The 25,781-nt window shown below is 41.7% G+C and overlaps 2 protein-coding genes across 11 annotated transcripts in view; both read right to left on the bottom strand.

Moving 5' to 3' along the window:
* Nucleotides 1-717: 717 nt before the first annotated feature.
* LOC116723622 (transmembrane protein 237A-like) lies at nt 718-14,882 on the bottom strand. 7 transcript variants are annotated; one of them, XM_032568659.1, is made up of 12 exons: nt 11,702-14,882; nt 7,595-7,784; nt 5,607-7,277; nt 5,410-5,529; nt 4,821-4,926; nt 3,714-3,868; nt 3,247-3,367; nt 2,719-2,910; nt 2,564-2,637; nt 2,388-2,475; nt 1,310-1,431; nt 718-931 (listed from the first exon to the last, which is right to left on the bottom strand). In XM_032568659.1, the coding sequence occupies exons 3-12, from the start codon at nt 5,830-5,832 to the stop codon at nt 864-866; spliced, it is 1,272 nt and encodes a 423-aa protein (XP_032424550.1). In that variant the 5' UTR covers nt 5,833-7,277; nt 7,595-7,784; nt 11,702-14,882; the 3' UTR covers nt 718-863. The 7 variants fall into 7 exon arrangements, with proteins under 7 accessions (XP_032424550.1, XP_032424553.1, XP_032424551.1 ...); XM_032568662.1 differs by lacking the exon at nt 11,702-14,882 and having other exon boundaries at nt 5,607-5,826; nt 7,138-7,183; nt 7,595-8,043; XM_032568660.1 differs by lacking the exon at nt 11,702-14,882 and having other exon boundaries at nt 5,607-5,826; nt 7,138-7,277; nt 7,595-8,043.
* Nucleotides 14,883-19,066: 4,184 nt separating this feature from the next.
* enox1 (ecto-NOX disulfide-thiol exchanger 1) overlaps nt 19,067-25,781 on the bottom strand; it is a 101,849-nt gene continuing 95,134 nt past the window's right edge. For 3 of the 4 annotated variants that reach the window (XM_032567414.1, XM_032567412.1, XM_032567411.1), the window contains exons 14-15: nt 22,423-22,508; nt 19,067-21,877 (exon numbers count right to left, since the gene is read on the bottom strand). In XM_032567414.1, coding sequence (XP_032423305.1) covers nt 21,746-21,877; nt 22,423-22,508 — 218 coding nt within the window. In that variant the 3' untranslated portion in view covers nt 19,067-21,745. Of the gene's footprint in view, nt 21,878-22,422; nt 22,509-24,410; nt 24,467-25,781 lie in introns of all 4 variants that reach the window. The other variant, XM_032567413.1, reaches the window with a different exon arrangement.

Genomic DNA, 25,781 nt, shown 5'->3' on the forward strand with positions numbered 1-25,781 from the left:
ACTGGATGCATCCTGCTGCATTCCAGGGCTGTGGGAAATTTCACAACTACGATAAGATACCTTGGAAATGTTGGGGGAAATCTATTTTAAGGACAATTTTTGCCTCTTGAAATGACTTCTTTTGACTCCTTACCATGAGTCAAGAATGGTAAAATTAATAAATAAAAATAAAAACACTGTAAATTGTATGTTTTTCTTTTAGTATTTTTTTTATGTTTTGGATCTTTAACGACATGCAAATTTAAAAGTTTTGCCCCCTCACGTACCTTTGGGTGTGAATGTGCGTATTTATGGTTTTTTTTTTTTTTTTTATTATGATGTTTATTAAATTTTCTGCTGTAATCACAAATCATTGACAACCATAACTTACAGCACAACATTTCTGTTTGTTTTAAGTTATTATGGTTTTTGCATTTCGGACACTTTATAACAAAATCCTGAAGAAACACATCTTGTCTACTTTGATATCAATACAGAATGTGAGATATTATTCCATCACGTCTTGTTTTGACTGAATTAGCCACATTCTGCAAGCACAGGTTAAACATATCTTGACTATTTTGCAGACGTGCAAATTATTGTAGGCTTTTCTTCTTCTTTGAATTAAGAAAGTCTAAAGATTTACACAAATCTGTAAAATATTGGTCTCCAGTTTAACTTCAAAACTGTTTGGCTCATATTCCCCTGCAGTCAAACACTCTCAAACCACAGAAGCAGTTACTGTACATAAACACATTTATTTATTTACAAAATGACATTTAGCAAACAAATAATACATATTTACTTGTACAAAATCATACATCAAATAACCATTCAATTTTGAGTCTAGTACACGGGCTGACATATATTCAACGCGTCTGGTTTTAGGCAGGGATGTCCAGGTTTTCATCTCCTCTAGGGAAACCCTCCACCTCCATCGTCATCAAAAATTCTGCTCATACACAAAAAAAGCAAAAATCTTTCTGAGTATTGGGTTCATTGAGACCAAGCCGTATACTGTATATAATAATAACGACTTTAGTGCCATCTAGTGGCAGAACGAAAAACGCCACGATGGTGAGCAATAATAAACTGATGATGATGTGCAACTATGATGTACTAAAAGATGACAGAAAAATCTCCTTGTTGTCTCGCAGCATACATTGCAAGAGGGCTTCACTTGATCAGTTTTTTAAATTATTATTATTAATATTACTTCAATATCAAAGTAAGACCAGCTCTTAAGAAATACATGTAATAGAGAAAAAAATGCAATTAATAAGAAGGTATTTCCTAACAGATTTTTATCCTGGATGTTATCCAGGCTTACCTTCTGTGTAGTCGATGTCTGGCCGCGTGGACACGACGGCCCATGCCACGCCCACCAACAGCGCCACCACCAGGTTGACCACGATCCACGGCCGCAAGATCTGCTGCTCGGAGCCTGGAGGCCTGCAAGTAAGACAAACATTAAAAAAAAAAAAAACTAGTCGAATTCAGTTCCTGAAAGAAGAAGTCTCATCTTTTATAAATGTTTTTTAAAAGGCGCGTTGCATTTAGTTTGCATCTTAAGGACCGAGTCACCCAAGATGGACATCCACCAGAGGACAAACATCAGATTGTGTACTAATAAATAACTAAGCAAATTTATAAAATATGCCTCTTAGATATTGACACCGCAGTTGAGGTAATGGTATATAACGCAGTCCTGAAACTAAGAGGCTTCACCTAACAAGTGTTTGGTCAGTTTTTCTACGCTTTGCTTCGTATGGGTTGCCTGGACCCTCGGCTATTGAGAAATGGCGAGTCTTTGTTGAAGTTTGATCTGATTTTAGCCAATCGCTAACGCTTGCGCCATCTCAAACGTGAACGGTGCTACGCTATGAAGCAAGGGAGAGCTGTAAAAAGAAAAACATCCATTGTGTCACGACATCTTTGCCAGCAGTACAATGTATTAAACATTCCTCTTGCTCCAACTTGAATTGCTCAGTATTTGGAAGGGTGGCCAACGCAGACCGAACATCTTCGTTCACTTCCTCCGCTGCCATTCCTAAACTACAACCAAAGGAGCGCTACAATTCCAAATTCTTCTGTTCGCTGATTGGCCCAGATGAAATCCGCTCTGAGAAATCTAGCTCAATGGGAGCGGAACTGCATTAAAAGGCGATGGCCAGGCTAAGTTTTATTTAGCGTTACTGAGAATCCTTTTTCAAAGATTACACAGGATTCCGATGGGTTTGCAAAAACTCACATTCTGAACCACAACCATCGGCCACTTTAGTAGGTACACCTGTTCAATGTCTCATCACAAAAACCACTGAGTTGGTTTTAAATGCTTACAATAGCCTTTTTTATTATTTTTTAGACGATTTTCAAAAGCGCTGAAGTTGAAAAATAATGGATCTCACCACAGAGTCTCATTGGCCGTAGGATAAAGGTTGATGCGGTCGCTGGTCATCTGCTGGCTGAGGGACAGTATCAGGGCTATGAAATACACTGAATAAACACAGAGACGGCATGAAAACATTGTCATCATCTCCATCGTCGTCGTGATCATCATCAATTACATTTGTTCAGGTCTTACGGAAGGAAGCCACGGCCACCGGGTCCAGAGTGAGGAAGCCTCTCAAGGCCATAGACGTCTTGGCCAGGTTGACCCTACGACGATACGCCCAACTTCAGATGTTATTCTCACACAGAAACGTAAATCTCTGAGGTGGCGTTTGTGCCCACAGAGACCTGTCGAATGCGGACACGGTGCTGACGGCCAACAGCAGGTAGAGCAGAGACTGAGCCGGGTAGGCCAGAGGGTGGTACTGCTGCAGCAGGTTGTGCAGCGTGGTCATCTGCTCGCCGGCCAACACGTACACGACGATGATGTTCCACACCGCGTAGCCAGCCAGGAACCCATGAGAGAACAGACCGACCGCCCTGCAAGTGGAAGACACATGACAGTATTTATGTATTTATGCTAGGGTTGCCTGGATTGCTCGTTTCTGGTTTTCCATCGGTAGCGGACACCAAGTGGTCTCTTTTAGAGGATGACAGTGGTTTAAATATGAAGCTATTGTTACAAAAACATTCTTCAGTGCATTAATCAGAGGACATGTCTTCCAGAGAGAGGTTCAGTTTCCCTTTTCTACCTCTAAACCCCACTGTAGCTTTGTCATGACAACTTAGCAAACAGCTTGGGACATTTAAAGTGAAAAGAAGTGGATGTCATGCTACATGCTTGTTTTGGTTGAGCGCTCACACATCTCAACGAACCTGAAGCTGTTGTGAACCTTCAGAGAGACGTCCCTTGTGGTCCAGATCTGCCTGGGGTCCATGTAGTCCTCAGTCAGCTCCGAGTGCCTGAGCTGCTCCACTCGGTCGGCCTGGAAACGCCCTGCGCACACACAGGTTACCCTCACACACAAAGACTAACACCTTCTGGAGACATCTGTAGAAACTACCTTGGAAACATTGTTGTGCAAAAGTTCTGGGTCAACCCTAAATTCAATTCAAATTCAAAAAAATACTTTATTGATCCCAAAGGAAAACTAAATGTTGTTGCAACTCATGTTAATTCATATTCTTCAAAGAGTTACTGTAGTTAGTAGCGGTGGCTGTTGGCGGGAAAGAGCTCAATTGATGCAAATCAATTGTTTGAAATAAGAAAAAAAGTCAGAGATTTTCCAATGAAAAATTGAAAGAGGAACTCAACACCTTTCACATATCAGATTCCCACTCACGGTTCCTCTCCACAAAAACTTTGCCGACCGGCTGGCTGTGTCCGTGCGGGGCGGAGAACAGGGAATGCTGGGGAATGGGAGACTGAGCGTCGGTGACGATGTCCTCGTCTTCAGCTTCCAGATCGTTGCTGTAGTGCTCTGTCGCCTTCACCTTCCTGTCATGGGAGGAAGCAAAGAAGAGTTTGAAAGAAAAAGTAACCAGAGACCAGCAAACTGTAAATAACCGTAGAAAAAATGTGAAGGCAAGCGAAGCAGTTCCAGCTCAGAAAAACGAACTGCGAAATATACGTTACGACGGTGGATTAAGGCCACTGTAGATAGAAAATAAAAAGGGAGTAAATTTCCACCAAAATACTCAGAAATGTTGCGATCAGTTTTGAAATTTCTTAGAAAAAACTGGGAAATTTCCAAAAAGTTGAAAATTTGCCCAAACAAAAAAAAAAACAACCTCATATGTTATGATTAATCTCAGAAAGTTTCTAGAAAAATACTGGGAAACTTCTTATTTAAACTTTTCGACTTGGGACATTTATGAGTTTCAAAAGTCAAAACTTTTTTAGAGAAAGCTTACAAATTTCTTATTTTCAAAAGTCAAACATTTATGACTTTCAAAACTGACAGATAATTTCTGAAATTATTCTAAAAATTGACAATTTCTTTTTTTTTTGCCGTAAATTTACTTCTGTTTCTCAACGGCCTTAATAGACGCCGTCATAAAATGTTGAAAACTCTTTCAACATTTTATCATTTGAATCAGATTTCACATTAGTGGGAAATTAAAAAAAATATATATTAATAAACAATAACCGTAGATGAAGTAATATTTCCACCAAAACAAACAACTGTTTCAATGATTTACGCTTTTGAAATGGTTTTGGGTAAAAGTCGGCTTATAGTTGCTTCATGTGAGTGCATCAGCGTCTTGTTCAACGTCTAGTCAATGCATTTCTTACTCAGTTAATCCGTACTGTATTTTTAATTGTAGCTGCTAAGTTGTTCTCACTTCCATATCCACTCGTTTGTTTTTAATCAGTAACTCTTGAACTTTCTCTGCTTACATCAGACCAGTCCGATGTTTTAAATCCTGCTGCAGTTACTGGTACGTACTTCTTCCGTTTTGTCTTCCTGGTGACGCCGACAGTCATCTCCTCTCCTTCCCCGACCGCCTCGGCCGTGTTGCCGTTTGGTACATCCCCGTGTTCTGTTTCCTGATCTGTCCAAGCGACACACAGGCGGACATACTCCGTGAGAGGCACTCTGCTCAGTTCATTGCGTCTTGAGGAGGGCCTTAGCGCTGTCAATCATTCTTGTGTACCTCTGCCCCCTTTCTCTCTGCTACTCTACAGCTAGTGCTTTCATGAACGCTGAGGCGAGTTAGCATAGCCACAAATGACAGCGGATACATGGTTTTCCTGGAATGGTAATTTGCTTCTCCGCTATTAGCACATTTAGCATCATGTGTACAAGAATGATTGACAGTGCTAAGACCTGCCCCTTAGCTCTGATTGGTTGTTTTTGATGCATTTCTTCATATGGCAGTAGTAGCTCAGGGTAAAACAAATCAATTTTTTAAAAGATTATCTGTCTCAAAAAAAAAAAGAAAGAAAGAAATTAAAGCTGCGAGCAGCCTCCAGCGGCCCTCGCAGCCAAGTGCCGCTCCGGCCATTCTCCGGCAACTTAGTGTAAATGTTCATACCAATAGTTGACGCCTTTTTCTTCTTCTTCTTCTTGTGCGGCGCTGCGTCATGCAGATCCGGGGTCAGATGGTCTCTGCTGTCGGAGTTACTCCTGTCCTCCATCTCCACCTCCTGCCCCACTGCAGCACAAAACACAGAGTGAAGCAACAGCACAGCAGGCGAGCGGGTGGAGCTGCCGCGGGCGGAGCGCGCTCACCTTCGCCCTGCTCCTCTGCCTCCATCACCTCCTTCTTCGCTTTCTTCTTCTTGCTCTTCACTGTCGGCATGGCGACGTCTCCCTGTGGAAAGCTCAAGATTTCAGCGTGAACGCCGCCCAAGGTGCGCAAGGACCGCGTCGCGAGGCCGCCACCTCTCCAGGAGTAATTTAGGTCACCAGATGACCGTTTAGTGAGGATTTGGAAGGCGGCCGGGTGGTGCTGCATGTTAGAGAAAACTGGATTAGCCAGAGGACAGGTGGCGGGGCAACTCTTTAGGAAACAGATCAAAAAGCACGAAGCATGCACTTCCCACCAGGGTTAGTTTCATGTTCCTATCAGTTCATCTGCCAATATCTTTAAAGGGGCAGTATTATGTATTTTCCAGTCACATAGAGTAATTTCATGACACAATCAATTAACACAGTTAATTGATTGCTCCTCTGCTGATAAAGCCCCCAAATTGATTGTGTTAATTGACACAATCAATTAACTATGATTAACTCAAATTTCATAATTTTACAGCTATGAAATTGCTGTAAATATCAAACAAGACTTAAAACAAATTTGACTTTGTAATTTAACTCCTTGGAATTGGGCCTCTGTCTCTTTTAGAAACTCCTGCTCTTTCTTGAACTCCGCCTCCAGGAAGTCATCACAACATGTCATCACGTCAAAAGGTTAAAGTTGTTCACATTAAAGGGTTAGCCACATTAGCCTGTTGAGCTCAGCAGATTGGCAGCTCCAACAGATGTTTGCTAATTGCTGCTGACTAGTCTGAAGGAGCTGAGTGGAGGAATCGCAGAGGAGGAGGGCTTGGAAAGCTGAATGGCTGCCATGAAAATCAAAGGATTTCTCAAACACGCATGAAAGAATCAAGGCAACACTGCAGGTTTTTGATGAGGGAATAACACCATCACATGATGGGAAGTTCAAAAGAGTCATAATTACGTAACACTGGCCCTTTAAAGAAAGCAATTAGATGATGTTTCACAATTGATTTTTCTAAAGTCAAGTCTCAAATCAAGTCTTTTGCCCCAATTCCAAGTCAAGTCTTAAATCTCTGATGTCTGTTAAAATTCTAGCTCTCTACTCCACCTTCAACACCGCAATGCTGTCCAGTGATGGCGTAGTTACTTTGAAAAAGTAACTTTAATTGGATGACTGATTACTCCTTGAAAAAGTAACTTAGATTACTTGATTCGGAAAGTAACTAACTTACATTAAAAGTAACGTTTTTAGTTACGTTCAGCAGCTGCTAACAACAACGCTGTGAAAATTACATTGATCTTTGCCAAAACTTCATTGTAAGTAATTTTATAATGTTAACATCAACAAAGTGTCTTAACTTATATAACTGAACTGAAGAGGAGATTGTTTAAAGGTTACAACAGTACAAAAAAAAACTTTAGTAATTTGTGCGTGATTTTGTGTGTTTCTATTGTCTGGAAAACTATAAATAGGATTTTCAGTTATGGCCAGACATTTTCCCTATTATAAGTAAATTAATCTGCCAGTGGAACTAGTACTCACATGTCAGAGCCGTGGCCGGTAGCTTACACACTGCTCCTACCCCTGACTACATGGGAGAGAGATTTTCAATAAGATTTGAGTTGTAAACCATGAGACTGTAAGTGTTTGGAGCAAGAGTCCAAGTCGAGTCTGAAGTCTTTCTGTTTGAAAAAAAAAAAAAAAGTTAGGATCATGGTATCAAATTTAGTCTTTGACTCTGGCATAAACACCATCACACCTGTTGAATTTATTTATTTTCACTAAGGTTATGCTCCTGTGAGACTCTTATGCTAGTCCATCCCTACATGCCATCAACATTTGATCAGGCAAAACTTGAGCATCTATTTTAATGACAAGGGCATTTAAAAAAAAACAAACTCTTTAACTGTTTTAGGGATTAGAAATGAAAGGACATTCTGATAAAATCTTGTAGTGGTATCAACATTACAAAAAAAAAAAAAAGCTTGTGTATGCTCACCAGAAAAGCTGAGTGTCTGCAGAGATAAAATCCTGCAGTTGGTCCCTCTGTGTGTTTGATCTTATCGAGGTAAAGGAGAAAAACTCCTCTTCCTGCCCTTTGTCCTTAATCTTTCAGCTCTCTGGTTGGGTTTAATCGTAGAACTGCCTTCAAACCGACTTCTGGGCTCTCTGGATGGAAAGCTAGGAGCCTAAACAAAAGGTGAGGAGTTAAAACTATAGCTGACATGAAACTCCTCTCAGGGTTTAGAGTGGATCATGTGCTGAGCCCTGGGAGATCCTGGAGGTTTTCTGATTGGCTCATCAGATGTGATGTCACCCACAACAGGAAATTATTTCTTATATCTCAATTGCTGTCCTTAAAATGCAGTGTTGTGACAAGATTGTCCTTCTGTCAATCAGTTTGTAATACTTTTCTCTTGCTTAGAAAAACTAACTAGAATAGAAATAAATATATATATATATATATATATATATATATATATATATATATATATATATATATATATATATATATATATATATATATATATATATATATATATATATATATATATTTTAAAGTCTTTTAGATTAAATGTCACACTAGGAAAATTCAGAAGTACCATAAAGATGGTTGATGCTGCTCCTCCTATTGGAGTTTGTTTAATTTTTTGATCACCAGCTACACACAAAAATGTGTTGAGCGCACATTTCAGACGGAGGTTTGTTTATTGTTTGAAAAACCCACTAAGGTAAAAAATATATATACAGTTCAGACCAAAAGTTTGGACACACCTTTTAATTCAGTGAGTTTCCTTTATTTTCATGACTATTGACATTGTAGATTCACACTGAAGGCATCAAAACTATGAATAACACATGTGGAAATATGCACTAAACAAAAAAGTGTAAAACAACTGAAAATAGCCCTTATATTCTAGTTTCTTCAAAGTAGCAACCTTTAGCTGTGATTACTGCTTTGCACACACTCTGCATTTTCTTGATGAGCTTCAAGAGGTAGTCACCTGAAATGGTTTTCACTTCATAGGTCAACCTGCCCTGTCAGGTTAATAAGTGGGATTTCTTGCCTTATAGTCATGAAAATAAAGAAAACCCATTGAATTAGAAAGGTGTGTCCAAACTTTTGGTCTGTACTGTATATATATATTAATTTAAAACAAATTGAAGTGAATGAAGCAGCAGAAGCTCTATGTGAGTTTAACAGGGTCTGACGTGGCAGAAACCAGGTCAGTAGAATGAATCCTATTAGAACAACACACAGGCAAACACATGCCGCTCTTACATTAAGTACTGTAATGTGCACATACTGTATGACAACAGTCATGTGCTTTTTCAGATTTACTTCCCCGTCAAACAAAAGTGTCAACAATAACAACAATGAAATCCAACATTGGGCTCATCCCCTCTCATTATATCAGATAACATAGCTACTCAGATAACGCAGAAACACCTTCCTCTCCTCCCCTCCCGCCTCACTTCCTGTCCTCTGTTATGCCGCTCCACGCTGACCGCCACCCGGGTGTGTTTAGATGGATGACAGTCGGTCCTGCATGATACAGCGAGCAGACACTAATCCTCCGGTTAAATCGCCTGAGCATCATCTGTCCAGCAGGGGATTAACCTGAGAACCACACAGGGGTCAACTCGCAATGCCCGAGCCAAACGCAGGGTCCCGTAGCCATGGCGACGGGGTCCTCCAGTCAGTACTGGGAATCCAAATATAGATATTTGAATCAGGGCCTATATTATCTATTTTTCCAGCCGCATAGTGCCATTTTATAACACAATCAAGTAACTATGTTACCTTCCCTTGTTTGAAAAAAAAATATAAAAATGCTGTGTATATCAAACATGACCTGAAAGGGAGAAAATATGCAGAGAGCACGAGAGAGAAAGGTGTCATCTCAAAGGAGAATTGTGGCGTCGTGGTTCGAGATGACGGAAAGGCAAATATCTGTGAACATACTGATGTCAGCTGAGTGTTTGATGGAGCCTATAAACACCGAAACTGGAAGAACACGAGTCCTGCTGGTGCTATAACAGGCCTGCCTGGGTTCAGCTCAAAGGGAGTTTCTCCATCATTTTCTGAGGAACCTCTGCAGAATCTCCTGGATCCGCTGCCTGCAGTTGAGGCACGTGACCTCTAGGTGTCAGGGTAAGCCTTTCATCTCATTCCTGATATTGTCACGCTCACTTTACAGATTCCTTACACGCGATAGGCGTCAGCAGCGGCTCATGACAGGTCGCCCCCTGCCCACCTGCGACACTGACCAGGAAGATGCTGCTATGGCAACCGCTGCTCTGCGTTCTGCCACGTTGTTTTCTTCTTACAGGTGTCATGAAATGACCTGATTCTGTCCATTAGCGCCTTCTGATTGCGGTGTGAACAACGATTAGAAGCTGAAGCGATGACTGAAACATGGACGAAACGATGTTCCAATGAATTTAAATCAAATTCTAATTTATTATAATACACAAATGAGCATGTAAACATATACATGTATCTATTTATTCTATTAACTACCCATCATGAGGTTTGGGGAAGGGGTGTTTATAATTTCTCTTAAAGGGGCAGTGTTGCGTAAAAGCGACTTTTTGGAGCTTTACATCATGTTATGATGTTATTCCCTCATCAAAAACATACCAACTGTTGCCTTGATTCTTACATGCATATTTGAGAAATCCTTTGAATCTCCCATGGCAACCATTCAGCTGTGTAAACGCCCCGGTGGACCTAGAGCCTGCGCATCTGCAGAGCTTATTATACAAACTATTTCTCTGTCCAGTAGTGCTCCAAAGAGCGCTTGGAAACGGCTCAACGTCATGACAACGTGCTGAAGGCGTGAGTGCCGGAAAGAGCAGGAGCTTCTTAAAGAGACAGAGGCCCAATTTCAAGGAGTCAAATTGCCTAGTCAAATTTCTTTTAAGTTATGTTTGACATATATAGCATTTTAAAACAATTGAAGGTAATATATAGTTACTTGATTGAGGTATAAAATGGCACCATGTGCCTGGAAAATACATACTGCCCCTTTAATAAATGGAAGTAGTATGTGAAAACGTTTTTTTGTGGCTATCTTTGACATAAACGTTTGTTTTACGAGTAGATTATTTTAGCACTGTGGTATTTATTCATCAATAATTTGACAGGAATTATGTGCAGCAAACAGCCGTATTGTGGTCTATTCTGTACAAACCTGAAGTCAGGCAGCGCCTGAGTGACATAAAATATGTGAAAAAGTGAAAATGGAACAAATTTGTAATGGAGCAAAAATAGCATTTTTATAGCTTTGTACTTACGGAAAAAAGATCAGTGGATAAGATGTCATGGAAATGGTAGATTTTTTTTCTGAATCAACAACCATTTTTTTTTGGTGTATTTTGCCCCATTTGTTCATGGCTAACTTTTAATCATCATTAATTAGATGCCGTCACTGGCAGCTCCCTTTCACCCTATGTGGAGTCTCATGTATGAGATTTCACACGTAATGGCTGCCAGGTGGATGACATCAGGCCTTAGCGACGGGACGTGACAGCGGCAGCGGGTGTAAAGGAACGTCAATGCGGCTCTCCAGACAAAGCAGAGACAAAGAGCGCTGGCTAATTACTGCAGCCGTCAACAGGCTTCCTTAAAGACGGAGGCGTGCTCCCTCTGCCTCCTCACACCGCTGCCGCTCACGTTATTTATAGAGCGGCGAGCAACACACGCATCCACACACACACACACACCCCCGCACACACACACACACACACACTCCCACATCGGCAGCTTCAACGATTGGATGCGTTTGGCCCGGAGACACTTGGCTGCCGAGCTGAATTTCATTCTGGCTTCTTAAAAATAAGATGATGTGAAAACCGTGGACTCCGGCATCTGAGATGTGACAGCAGGGAAGAATGTAAATAACAGGGATTGCCCCCGGGGGGGCACCTGGGGTGCGTCCAGGTTGTGTACTCGGCCCCTTTCAGATGTGACACATTGCAAACCAGCGGTTGAGTAACTGCAGCTCAACTAGGAGACCTGGAAAATTGCTGACACCTTTCTGACAAATAAAAATACAAAGAAATGGATGCATATAATAGGGAATATGGTAATATGACTAACTACTGTGGGTGCCATAGTGCAGGGGGCGGCATAGCAGCTGCAAAATAAAACAAACAAACAAAAAAAACACAATAAAAATCACACCAAGCTAAATTTTTAATTCACTCTACTAAAGTGACAAAAAAAAAACAAGCAACAAAAACATCAAGTCATTTTGCCCCAAAGGAGTTTACTACTGGTTGTAAGTACTGCAAGACAATGTGGCTATTCATGCTTCGAAGCTTCTACCTCACAGAGCAGCCCTCCCACCCCCACTGACTCCTCCACTCAGCTCCTTCAGACTAGCCTGCAGCAATTAGCAAACACCTGGCGGAACTGCGCATTAGCTGAGCTCATTGTACAAGCTCCTTCTCAGCTGGTAAAAACGTTGTTAAAGGGTTAACAGTGGAAGCCATGTTGTGATGACTTCCTGGTGGAGTTTTAGAAAGAGCAGAGGTTTTTAAAGAAACAGAGGGCCAATTTCAAGGGCCTCTCTGTCTTTGAAATTGGGACAGTGGCCTGACACGTTTTAATTCATATTTGATATTTTTACTGCATTTTCAGAACAATTGAACAACAATTGACTATGTGTCTGAAAAACATACAATACCGCCCAGTATAAAGATTCCTATTACTGTAAGCATTTCTAATAAGAGCTACTTCACCGTTTCCATAATTGCGACTGGATTTGTTCAGCTCTCACTCTTAATGTTAAACCAGGTCGATCTGAGTGGAAAAATTCTACATTCAACTCTTTAAAAACACCGCTTTGAATTTATACCGTCTATATTTGTTTTTCGAAAACCTGTGTTCATCCGTTGTTTGTGGCCTCTTAATCCTCGAACGGCCACAGCGGCGCTCTCTCCAGGGTCCAGTGGGCGAGAGGCTAGACAGGTCGATAGTCCATTAGAGGGAAGACACACATGCTTGCACACATTCACTACTGACCTGGTCATTTAACCAAGTATGCTTGTTTTCAAACTGCAGGAAGAAGCCAGAGCGCCCAGAGTGATCCCACCCATGTACACGGAGACAATGCAAACTCCATAAAATGAGGGATTTGAACCTTTTTGCTTTACGGCGTTTTAAAAACGGACATATCTGAGTTGTAGGTTTTTAAGTGGTTAAAAGTTTTTTTTATAGCTACTTTGTTAACACTGTGATGAGGTTACCCCCTGCTCAAACGTCTTCCAATGAAACCAAAGTTATGTCAAACGTTTTGTGCAGCACAAATTTTCGTTTGTGCCGCTGTCATTTTAAATTCATTGACCAATGTTTCCAGAGGTCGCCAAAGGTCAACCGGCCCCGCCACGTTAACGAAACGTGGTGTCAGTGAACTCTGCTACATTTGTGCAGCACAAATTTTTGTTTGTGCAGTTAGAATTTTTAAGTTAAAAAAAAACCAATGTAGATCTCAGAGGTCACCAGAGGAATTAGCAAAATTACACAAAATGTATTTAAATTATTTGTGTTATGTTTGTGCTGCTTTGTGCATCTAAAGTATTTGTAGCAAAGTTGATTTGCATGATTTTTTTTGAAAGTGTGGTTGGGGAGGAAAAGAGGTCCAGTTGACCTCTGGTTAACTTCTGGTGAACTTTGGAAACATGTATGAATATCTTTTAAATGATAGCGGCGCAAATGGAAATTTGTGCCGCAATAACACTTGACACCAAGTTTTTGTAATTTGAAGACGTTCGTGGTCTGGCTGACCTTTGATGACCTCCCAAAAACATTTACTAATATCTTTGAAATGACAGCGGCACAAACAAAAAAAAGATTTGGCCGCACAAACGTTTGTCACAAATCTTGCTTTATGTCTTATAGTTTGAGATTCTTCTACAACAATGGTGCATTAACATTGGAGAGACGGTGTAGAAATCAAACAGGCTTTGCTCTCTACCTGTGAGAAGTGTGTTGGTTTGCTGCAGGACGCGGACGTCAAGGCATCAAAATTTCTATTGAATCACAAAATAAATTGCTCTGCATTTGTTTTTCTGTCCTCTAATAATCCGTCTGTTTCATTCGGTTATTTTAAAAAGTTGTTTTAATCTCTCTAATTTCCAGGACAGTCATATATATATATATATATATATATATATATAAAAGGCTGTTTGGGCTTTCCTGATACAAATGTCAACATTTTCGGGGCGTTCTGGTAATTTCGTACATTTTCGACCAATTACATCCATCGCTCGGCCGTTTTGTTTCGCCGGCGTTTATCTGAGCGCGGCACGTTGTCCTCTGTTTATCCTGCCCTGAAAGGGGGAGCTGGAAGTAATTACCATCATCCAGGCCTGATGGCTGCGTTCTCTGTTTGCTGCTGCCGCTTGATGTTGCTTTTTCAGCCACAACACAAGCAGAAAACAGAAGGCAGGCGGAGATAAATGGAGGGAGCAGAGATACCGAGGGGAGGGGGCGGCGAGCCAAACGGGAACTGCAGAACAAGAAGATTCGGGCGCAGAATGAATGTTTTTATCCCAATTTATTGGGGATCTTGTTGCCACGGTGAATGTTTTAACACACTCACTCGTTACGGAAGGGAATCAGAATCTGGAGGCAGGAGGCGTCACTCTGATTTGTAGAAACTTCCCTTCAAGAGAATCTAACAAAACGAACTGAAATTAGACAATAAAATTAGTTCCAACACCTTTGGATATGCTGGATTTTATTTATGTAGATTTTCCTGGACACAATCCTCCAAGTTTCATGTGAGCGCATGAAAGAAGTGAAGAATATTTTGGAAGTTTAGGAAACATTTCAAATGAACATTTTGGACTAATTTTGGATCCCGTTCCATATTTTAAAAACCCATTTGCTGACCAATACTGAGCAACGTTTGTGTTTAATAACTTCCCTATTTGATTTATTTCAGTTTCTGGAGCAAATTACCACAATACAGATATCCTATTCTAACATAGGACATTAAAATTCTGAACTGTAAGAAGGAGCAATTAATTTAAAATTAGAATTATGTGACTATAGCTTGTAGTTTTTTGGTTGAAATATTGACAACTTTGGACAACAAAACATACTTAATGGGGCAGTACTGCGTATTTTCCAGTCAGTGTATCATTTTACAGCACAGTCAACTAACTATGTTACCTTCAGTTGTTATAAAAATGCTACATATATCAAATATGACTCAAAAGAAATTTGACTTGAAATTTGGGCTCTGTCCCTTTAAGAAACTCCTGCTCTTTCTGAAACTCCGCTTTCAGGGAATCGTCACAGCATGGCTCCTCTATTAACCGCTTAGCAGCGTTTTCACCAGCGTTTCATTGAGAAGCAGCTCCTATGATGAGCTCAGCAGATGCTCAGTTCCACCAGCTGTTTGCTAATTGCTGCTGGCTAGTCTGAAGGAGCTGAGAGGAGGGAGGTCTGCTCTGTGAGGCAGAAGCTTGGAAAGTGCAGCCGAATGGTTGCCATGGGAAATTAAAGGATTTCTCAAACATGCATGAAAGAATGAAGGCAACACTCCAGGCATGTTTTTTGGTGAGGTAAGAAAATTATAACATGATGTAAAGCTCAACAAAGTCGATTTTGACGTTTTCGTACGCAGTATATTTTGAGTGAGAACGACTACAGGCAGGATCTGGGACCTTTCTGCTAATTCCTAACGAAAAGCATGAATCTGTGGGTGTGACTCCAAAACACATTTTGAAGTTCTGAGAATGAGCTCAGAATCTCAGTCGTACTCTTTATGGTTGTGTGAAGCGCAGGAAGTCCCCTCTTCCTTCAGCCAGTAGCCCATCTGTCCCTGACTCCATGTTTTCCACAGAGCCTAAAGGAGAAAAGGATCGCCCTGACGTACCTCAGACGGACAAACAAAGACCTGCTTGTGTTCAAATAAAACCTGGATGCTTCTGTTGGGCGTATTTCACAGCAACACTTCAGTTAGGAGCCAATCTGTCTCGTTTACGTCCTGGCCGGAGAAGCGTGGACTTACCGAAGCAGAAGAAGAACTCCAGAGAGTGAAACTTTTGTCAATCACAAGAAAACAACTCAAAGAGCCCAGAAGGAGAAAACTGCTGAGCAGGACATTCTCCTCCTCTGCTTCCTTCGTCTCCTGCTCCCACCAATAGGATTTCGGAGTTTTTCCCCATTAAGGCGCTGTGCATAAATAGCAACGCTCTGCCCCAAATTATAAAATTGCTTTCCCTTTTTAACCAGGACCCTGAGGAAAGAGAATTAGCCTTGACTCATGGAGTGATGGAAGCTTTTTGATCATTAAGTTGACGCTGGGTCACATGAAAACTAACAAGGCACCAAACAGCTTAAACTTTCCTCATTGATAAAACATATAGTTAGAGTAGCTTAGGTCACGCTGCTGTGGGCAGGGCTGAAACGATTAATCGTGATTAATCAGTTGTTGAAGTGTGTAATTCTCAGCTAATTTAATAATTGATAAATCATTAACTGGAATACACAGACTCTAAAAGAAATGCAATTTGCTAAGATAACAACCCAGCCAGATCGGTAATTAAGCCACAACTGTTCAAAAATAGATACGTTTTCTATTTAAGACGTCTTCGTCGTCTGTATACATTTTACCAGAACTCCTCCCCCGTCTTTGGTGGCTATGCTAACTATCCTCAGCATGCATGGCAGGCTGTGTTGTGGTGAACCAGCTGCGTAAATACATGCTGGTCGTGTATTAAAGATGCAGTGTGGGACACTTGCTGACGATTCATGTTACAGGAGTTGATAGGATCTGTTGAGTCTGTCTGTGTTGTGTTATAAACGGATGGAAATGAACTGCTTATAATACGACAGAACTGGATTATCACTAGCCCTCTTGTTGTTGCGCATGCATACAAGTCTTAAAAGTTCTTCCTGAAGACTGGTAGCGGACATAGACAAATTTGGTATCGCATGGTAAAGATTTGTAAAATGATTTAAAATAAATCAAGCCTTCATTGCAGCTGCTTACTCTCACACTAAAAAAACACATAGAGAACACTTTATTTTTAATTTGGTTTTTTTTATAGAAAAAACATGGAAATTTCATAGTTTCGAATGTCAAAAGATTTTCGACTTTTGGAATTTTCCCGAGTTTGAAAAGCTGAAAATGTTTGACTAGCAATCCAAGCATGCAGGTAATTTTAAGGAAATATTTTCTCCCCATAGCGCCGCTCCTGGTTCTTTCTCAGTGTTGTCCAGCCGACTGCCCTGTAAGCACAAACTAAAACAGTTTCTTATAACTCAAACCCATTAGACGTGCATCACTGTGAGACCATGCGGCCTTTAAAATGACAATGCCGACACACACACACCCACAGCAGAGGGCTGGGCGTAGCAGTTCTCCATCAATTGCTATTCGTCCATCTTAAATTGCGTTATGGCTACACAGTCAACACACCGGCGTTAATTAGCGACCAATCAGAGCATCTGAAGCAAAAATGAGTTGACCTCAGTTTTTCTACAAGCAGTTCCTCCAATTAATCGTCTTAAAACATTTCTCCTGCAGCTTTTCTGCGAACACATAACGAGCAACCGGAGGAAGTTCAATGGAAGAGAGTGCAGCGCCGCAGTGAAGTCGCACATCAATGAAAACCGGCGTGAGTGTGTGTGTGTGAGTCAGGGAATCCTCTGGGGAATTCATTTTCTTCACACTGAAGGAGCTTTGGAAGCAGAGAAAGAGGAGGAAAAAAATGCTCAGAAATTCACTCGCTTTTACCCGAGATTGTAACAAGCTCTGCAGCGATGTTAGAGTTCCTCTGCACACACACACACACACACGCCTGCATATCACAGCAGGGTGTGTTACGCCTGGGTTGCATCAGCAGCAGCAGGAGCGGCTCAGTGGTCATGAACAGACTTTTAAATCATCCTGTAGGCTGCATTCATTAAACATTAGGCAGGATCAGTGTGTTGCCCCGCTGCCTGGCTTCTTATTTATATAACCTCTTGGTAAACACATTTCTAAATTTTCAAGTTCTTGCACTCAATATAGCTTAAATTAGGAGCTTCAGGTGAGATTTCTGCTCTGTCGCAGCAGTTCTGTGTATTGTTTAGTAGAAATAACAGTTGACTTTATAATTTAACGCCTTGAAATTGGGCCTCTGTCTCTTTAAGAAGCTCCTGCTCTTTCTGAAACTCCGCCTCCAGGAAGTCCTCACAACATTCCTATTTATTCATTAAAGCGGCAGTATTATGTGTTTTCCAGTCACATAATGACATTTATAGCACAACCAAGTAACTATGTTACCTTCAGATGTAAAATATATATATAATAAATGACAAAAGAAAATTGACTTCCTGATTGTATACTTTGAAATTGGGTCTTTGTCTCTTTCTGAAGCTCCTCTATAGGAAGTCATGGTAACATTGTTCCTCTATTAACCTTTCAGCAGCGTTTTAACCTGCGTTTGACTCAGAAGCAGCTCCTATAATGAGCTTAGCCGATGCTCAGTTCCACCAGTGTTTGCTAATTGCTTCTGGCTGATGTATCGACACTAATATCGGTACTGGCCAATAAATAAAACTTGGGTAATATTAACAAACAATATTTATCTTCATATTGCTGCTGTTTGTTTCTGGAGGGGAAGGAGTGAAGGTTGGTCCTGTGGTCTTTGGTCATGTGACAGTACCTGTGTTTCCATTAACCATAGAAAAGCGAAATCTGACATTTTGAAAATGAATTCAGGAACACGTCAATTTTGGGGGAAAAAAAGCTTTGGTGCTAGTATGAGGTGGGATTTTTCCCCCCGCCCATATCAGAATTAGTTTATTTTGCAAAACAGCACTTTTTTCACATCCCACACTCAACAATCGGATGTTACTACTGTCGGAAACCACAAAGAAGAACACAATAGGAAGTAGTAGGACGGTGGTGGTGCACCATGTTTTTAATGACTTCTCACGAGAACAAACGTCCTCATGTGTTTTTAATTGCCTCGGTTTAATTTTCAAAATTAGCGCAATATCAAGAACTGGTGGAACTACATTTATTTTTAACAGAAACGCAGTTACTGATAGTGATGCAGCGCTGCATTGTGGGACGTTTAACTGAAGCAGTGGTGAAGCCAGTGGGGGGGAGGGAGGTCGGGTAATTTATTTTGAAGGTGTTGAAAGGGTAGCAAAATATAGATAAAATATTTACAATATTGGTAAATACTGTAAATATTGGTAAATACGTACTGGCTACGTCGGCTATAACAGCGATAGCAATGTCGGATATCAATATCGGCCCAAATCTTCCTTTTTTTCAGTCAGAAAAAGCCATTTAAACTTTGAACTTAAATAAACCTGCATTCTCTTGTGAAAAGCGTCTTCATACAGCAAAACGTAATAAATTAGAAAGAATGGTAAACACCCACCTTGCTTTCTCGTAAAGAGATTTTACTGAACACATTCTACCTCGCTCCACTTTTCCTTCCCCTCCCATTCATGCTGCATTCTCTGAAGCAGTTTTTTTTTTCCTGAATTTTATCCATCCTTTTACAAAGTCCACAGTTTTCTCTGCAGGCACTGAAAAAGACGCCCGCAGGGTTTTCACAGGTTATTACAAACCCCGGAGCATCTTTTTTTTTTTTTCTTTCTTTCCTTTTCCTCTCCGCAGCACCATTTATTTATTTTTGATCCCGAAATATCTGGCAGAGGAAATGAGGCTCCGCGTTTAGACCTTTGAGTTTACGCTCTGCGACCATCACGTCATCTTTGCTCCATTTTTCCCTTGAATGGGGATCTTTTCCACATCCGACTGAAGCCTCAAGCACGTTGGGGAGAAACTAGACTGATGGAAAGAGTGAATTACTAGCTCTTATTTTGATGATCAAACCGACGCCGCAGGTCTGTGTATATTACTGTAATCTCAAATTTTACGTCATTCTCAAAGTAATGCAGCTTTGAGGTCCCAGAGTTGAGGTGTTTGTATTCACATTTGATGTACTTGGGTCCAACAACATCCATAATGTGGAGTCATAGGCTGAAAATGAATGTGTTATTGAATTTTGGATCTTTATTGAGGAACCAATTCCATCTTTTTGTAGGAGTATATGATGCCAGATGAACCCTTCCCCTGCCTCTGTACTTTGGATTAAAGCTTAAACAAAGACTTTTTTTTTCAGGACTCTGGTAACAAAGAGACAAACTGATCATAGCGTCAGCACCAAGGTCATCGCCAGTAACACATTTAATGTTTACCTGGGACACTAGTAATTATAGGAACACATCAAATTTTAGAGAAGTTGTGGACCTTCAATTATTTGAGTCACCTTAATCTTGTTTTAGTCAGTGGTGGTAAAATCATCTTGGTGTGTGGTTCATAAACTCAGAGTTGGTTTTTAAAGGTTACCTTAAATCTGAAGTTAGTGAAACAACAGCCCCGTGCCTCCATACAAGTCACTAAATAATACCTGACTCAGAGTCAAGAGCAAGTTGCAAAATTTGTTCTCAGTGAGTTAATATGTTAATGGGTGGAATCTGTGTATCCTAGACTGACAGTAGGGCTAACTCAGGCTGACTAACACACACATGAAAGCAGGGTGGAGCCCTCCGATTTGAGTCCAACCCTGTGGACTTAATGTCAGAGCCGACCAGTTAATTCCCAACGTATTAAACAATACGTTGGGAAGTAAACCCAACGTATTATTTTAATGAAGATTTTATTTATTTACTATAATTTGAGTAAGCCGTGCAACTTCTCCCGTTTTTAGCTTTTGTTTCACATCTTCCAGCTCCGTGTTGCTGTTTGTTGTAAATGCTGGGTGAGTGAAGCGCTAATCATCTGGGACGTGTGATTGATAGGAGCGGAACGGGGCGGAGCTGCACGCGCCTCGTGAGTGTGCTGCGCCTGTTGCAGGCTAAGGAACTTTGTTAATTTATTTCTTCAGGAGGTCAAACTGCCTCCTCCTCTAATTAGAGTGTAACAAATAGATTAGCACAGCTTCATTTCGTGCATTCTTGTTTTAGTTTTCTCTGTGCTGCACGTATCGTAAGCTTGTGTGTCACAGGAGCCCGACCCGAATTTTGGCTTGGCTTCGGGCCATAAATCTAAACTTTAGAAAGTCAAACAAACCTTGTTGTCATCTGTTGGTTTTCTCTATTTTGACACTTTTACATCAGACCAGAATGTTGCAAGCGTTAAAGCTTTCCCTCTGCAGCCGTTACGCGAACGGAGCTTTGGAGCTATTACTGGATCCGGGTGAAATCAAAACAACAACAACAAAAAAAACCCATTAAGAATTCTGAAAAAACTTTACCTTAAAAGTCTTCAATGTCATTTATGGTGTCTTCGGCACACACACCAAGTTTAACATTAAAGGCAACAGAAGCGAAATGCACCAAATCTGGACAGAGAAGTACTGTCAAAAGGACAACCTGAAAGAACAAGAGTCTTCATAGTTTACGCAAATAAATATCTGAAGCTGACAGATCAGTGCCGTTGTCAGCTGTCCGGTATTAAAAAGGAGAAGTGCCCCGACGCCTGATGATGGCTCTACAGGAGATGAAGAGATGAGTGTAACTTTAGAAAACATCAGAACCTGCCACCGGATCGCCACCGAAGGTTTCTGTGAATGTTTAAAAGATGAACAAGCACCTTTCCAGTCGACTCCAAGTCCTGGTTTAACAGTGCTGCCGACTTCAATCTCCTGGATATCCAGCAAAAAATTTGGCAAAAGTACTCAGTGTCTTTACAACAAGGGAGCAAAACGGTTTGCACTCATCAGTTAAACAAAATGAGGTCTGGTATGAAATCTCTACAGGGTCAACTTTGGTATACAGGTTTTCCTATCCATGTTTCTGTGGGTGGCGTTCCTGCTGGCAGGCTTCCTGGTTCCTGGCTGTCAAAGGGAAGAGAGCCAGGAAGTCTTCCTCAAGACTTGTGTTAATCGTCAAAGGTAGATGTGTCCCTTTGGGGTTCACCGCATCTTTACGAGGGATCACAAATCCACTCGAACTTCCCGAAGGACTACCCCTCGGCTTTAAACGTTCGCCTAGTCCAAGAGTTCCGGCGCCCCATCGAGTATCGATCGACGTTCACCGAACTTCCACAGGCGTGGGCACGCGCGCACGAGCCAGTGACTTGTCGCTGGCGTCTGCGGCGTGCGCGCTCTCCCCGCGTCACGCCGAGCCGAGGCTGTCGAAGCCGCAGAACTTCCATCGTTTCTCCAAGGTCGCCCCGACGCCACTCAGCTCCTGCCGGAACATGCTGGGCAGACGCACCATGAGGCGCTCCAGCTCCCCGGCAGACACCTGGCAGAGGTCAGCAGAAGAGACGCTGTGAGGACATGTTGGTTTTTGAGAAGCAAAGCCATGATCTGTTTAACACTCAGTGCTGAATAATCAACCGAGGTTCTTTTGCTTGTTTCTGTTGTTTAGTTACGACAGTTAAAACATCCTCAGAGCCGTAGCCAAGCTGACATTTTACCCTTAATAATCGGATCTTAGATGCAACCTAAACTTGCGCAAGCCTCACTCCAAATTTAAATTATATCATCGTTTCCACCCTTTTGTAAACTGAAAATTCCATGTATCTTGTCCAGCAATCAAAAATTTTTTAACATCTTTAGATCAAAACTACTGTGAAAGTACTTAAACTGTAATTACATAGCATTCTACAATCAATATTTTATGTTTTTTATAACAAGAGAACATTTCTTCGTGTTATTGTCAACTAGGAAGTTTAATGTGTTAACTTCTGTTAACTAATCACATCAATTTTAACACGTTTAAAAATGTCAATAGAAATGTTTACTGACTCTATCGCAGGGAAGCAAAAAGCAGCGCGGCGTCGATACCTTTGAGTCCAGCCGCTGAATGTACGACCAGAGATACTCAAGGTTGGCCCCGAACGGATGGACATGGAGGAAGGTGGAGATAATGCCTGCGGAAAGAAAGGAAGAAAATAAATAAAAAAACACTGTATGTAACAGCAGGGCACTAGGGAATGTTCAAAGTGTGGCTCGAGGGCCATTTGGGATCCTTTGACTGATTTTGAGTGGCCTCCAGCTGCAGGCACAAGGCTCCCGTCTGCCCTCGCCTTATGCTGCTCATTGTCTCTTTTTGTTGTTCTTTGTACTGAAACTGATGTCATTGTGCTTCTGCACAATGACAATAAAGACAATTAAGAAGATGAAGACTTCTTATTTCAAATTGGTGTTAAATTGTCTCTGAAATAATTTTCTTACAATAGAAAATATTAAGAAAACAAAAAGTATGCAAGTCTTTTCATTGCCAAGCTTTTGTAACACGCAGAGGCTTTTACTGAAAAGCCGACTTTGCTGCACCCAAATTAGCATCGACCCAATTGGTTAGACTGGGTTAACATAGCCAGCGTTTTTCAAAGACAGCGATCCAAATCTTGTCCTTGTGACTGAAAACGAACCCTTTCATGGATGAATTATGACGCTTTATGTCAGGAGGTTTTTTTTCCCCAAAGTGCTTTTGATTTTCTTAAAGCATAAAAAATTATTTTTCTAGGAATTTCTTCTCAGTGATCAGTTGTAAATTTCTCCAAATACAAAGTTGTTATTTGGAAAACACATCAGTAGTATTGTTCTCTAGGAATTACTCGACGTCACAATACTTTTTTACCTGCAGGAGTTCTCTACAGCAGACTGAGGGACTGCTTTATTGTCTGTCTGCCATATTGGATTTAGCAAAACATTTCTTGCACTTGCAGTGGACGGAAAGTAGTTGATAGTGTATTCTATGATGCACTAGTGACCACATCAGTGGTCTGTGTGCATTTCTAACATAAAAGTCCACATGAAACACAAGTAAATATTTTTTAGATAGCTGTCCACTGCAGTGACTGCTATGCATGAAAGAGTTAATTTGTTCAAACAGGCCCCAAAAGGAAATCGAAAACACACGTGTTTCTTGAACACACCGACAATTTTGGCCCACGTGCCCCTGCACCGGCGTGGATCGCGATTAGCGTTGTAAAATTGTTTCAAAGACAAAATGTGCCATCAGTATTTAACTTAACCAGCAGAGAAAAAGAGAAAAAGAGAGAGAGCAATAGGGGAACAACAGAGAAGGAAGGCTGAGCCAGACTGGATATTAGATGTAAAGTTTCCAGCCAGTCTGCATCGTCATGAAGGGCTGCGCTGTACACAAAGCGTGGCTGCCGTGAAATATGCTGGCCAGAGCAGAACCAGCTCTCAAGTTGATTACCTCTGAGAGGTCCTGCAGAAGAAAGCAGTCATGCAGAGGGATGGGGGGAAGGGAAGAGGAGGATCGGGCGGGTTAGGAAATAGAGTGGCATATCCCTGGAGGATCCTGCAAGCCCAATATTTATTTCCTTGATTTATGTGGCAAGACTCTGGCAATTACAGGCAGTGGCCCTAATTCAATTCCTTCCACCAGAAGGAATTGAGCAACGCATGGAACAGCTCGCATGGAACAACGCCACCGGAGGAGAACTGAAGGGTGAGGGGAAGAGGGGCGGGGCGTTTCGTCTCCTGAAAGCAGAGTTTTATTTCTACGACGTCACAGAAAAGAGACCAGCTGCTAGCTGAGGGGAGAATGGACAGGTGGCCGGTTCTGTTGCGTTCCAAATAAATTAGTCATTCAAATATGGCCAAGAAAACTATTTCATGAATCACCAAGAAAGAGTGTGTGACAGCAGCTGTGTTTCCACAACAAATTTGTTGATATCCCGTTAATGTCAAAAACACAATTTTGAAATTGGGGTGTTTCCATTTAATTAGAGATGCAATTAAAATCGCACGCGGATAAGTTTGCTCACGCGACAAGTCGTCAAAAAACGTCGTCCTCCTACCCACTTCCTGTCGTCGTCTTCTTTGTGGTTTCCATCAGTAACAACATCTGGTTGTTCTTCATGTGACCCGTGTGATGCGAATAAAAAAAAAAATTCTGTTACAGTTTTGCAAAATATGCTAATTTTGATGCAGCTGGGGCAAATAAAACCCCCCTCATCCTAGCACACATAAGTTTTACTGAAAAATGAGAGTTGCCGTGTTGCCATTAAGCAAATTTATTTTCGTAATTCCAATTTGCACAATTACATGCTCAAAGGAAATGGCCCTCATGTTTGCAACATTGAAAATAACTGCAAAACCGTGAGCTATAGATGTGGCATGTAACAGTTAGCTAATAGAAACACTATTTAGTGTCATGCTAAGCCATGTCGACGCTCTGTCTGCACTGAGGAATATTCGCTCACCTTAGGATACCAAACGCTCTGAGCGGGTCCAACCACTGGTAGCCTAACATGCTTTCTGATTAATTCTCTGACCAGTTATGGGTATTAGATTGTCCATAATTTTTAGAAATTAGTTTTTAGGTTGTCAATGAAGGGCTTTTGGTAAAAAAAAATCAATTTTTATCAATTTGTAAAAGCAAAAAAGGGTAAAGCACCCATGGTGGTAAATACATTTTATAGGAGCTGACTATTGGGAAAGTACAATTGTCAGGATCTGTGTTTTTCTGTGTTTATTTAGAGTTTTCTGTGTCCTTAGTCTCTTCGTTGTCCTGTCCTCCCCTTGATTGTTCCCAGGTGTGTCTCGTCTCTGTGATTACCCTCCCGTGTATTTAACTCCACCTGTGTTCCTTGTTCCTCGTCGGGTCCTCGTCATTGTTACGTCAATGTTAGCTTCTGTTTCGTCTGTGTTTCCTTGTGCCTGCTGCTTGTTACTGGACTTATTTACAATTAAATTCATCATCACATTCATCTTACCTGGGTCTACAGCGTCTGCCTCACCAACCCTCACCACACCTCATGACAGAAGGACCCGACCAGACCGAAAGGTGAGGCTGCTATTATGGACCCAGCTGGAGTGCGGAGGCGGAGATCCGGCAGGGAGGACAGGGCGCTGGCTGACGCTCTCGCCGAGCTGCAGCGGGAGCTTTTCCGAGGGACAAGACTGGTGTTGGCGCCCCCCGGATTCGGCCCGCGTCGGTTCCTCCGTCCGGGTAGTCAGCGACGTGAGCCGCCGGTGGAGCCGGCCCCTCGTCGCTTTCCGGAAACACCACCTCCGCTGCCTGCCCGGAGACAGCGACGTGAGCCGCCGGTGGAGCCGGCCCCTCGTCGCTTTCCGGAAACACCTCCTCCGCTGTCTGCCCGGAGACAGCGACGTGAGCCGCCGGCAGACCCGGCCCCTCGTCGCTTTCCGGAGCCGCCACCTCCACG

Source organism: Xiphophorus hellerii, chromosome 7 (assembly GCF_003331165.1).
Source record: "Xiphophorus hellerii strain 12219 chromosome 7, Xiphophorus_hellerii-4.1, whole genome shotgun sequence".
Lineage (NCBI taxonomy): Eukaryota > Metazoa > Chordata > Actinopteri > Cyprinodontiformes > Poeciliidae > Xiphophorus > Xiphophorus hellerii.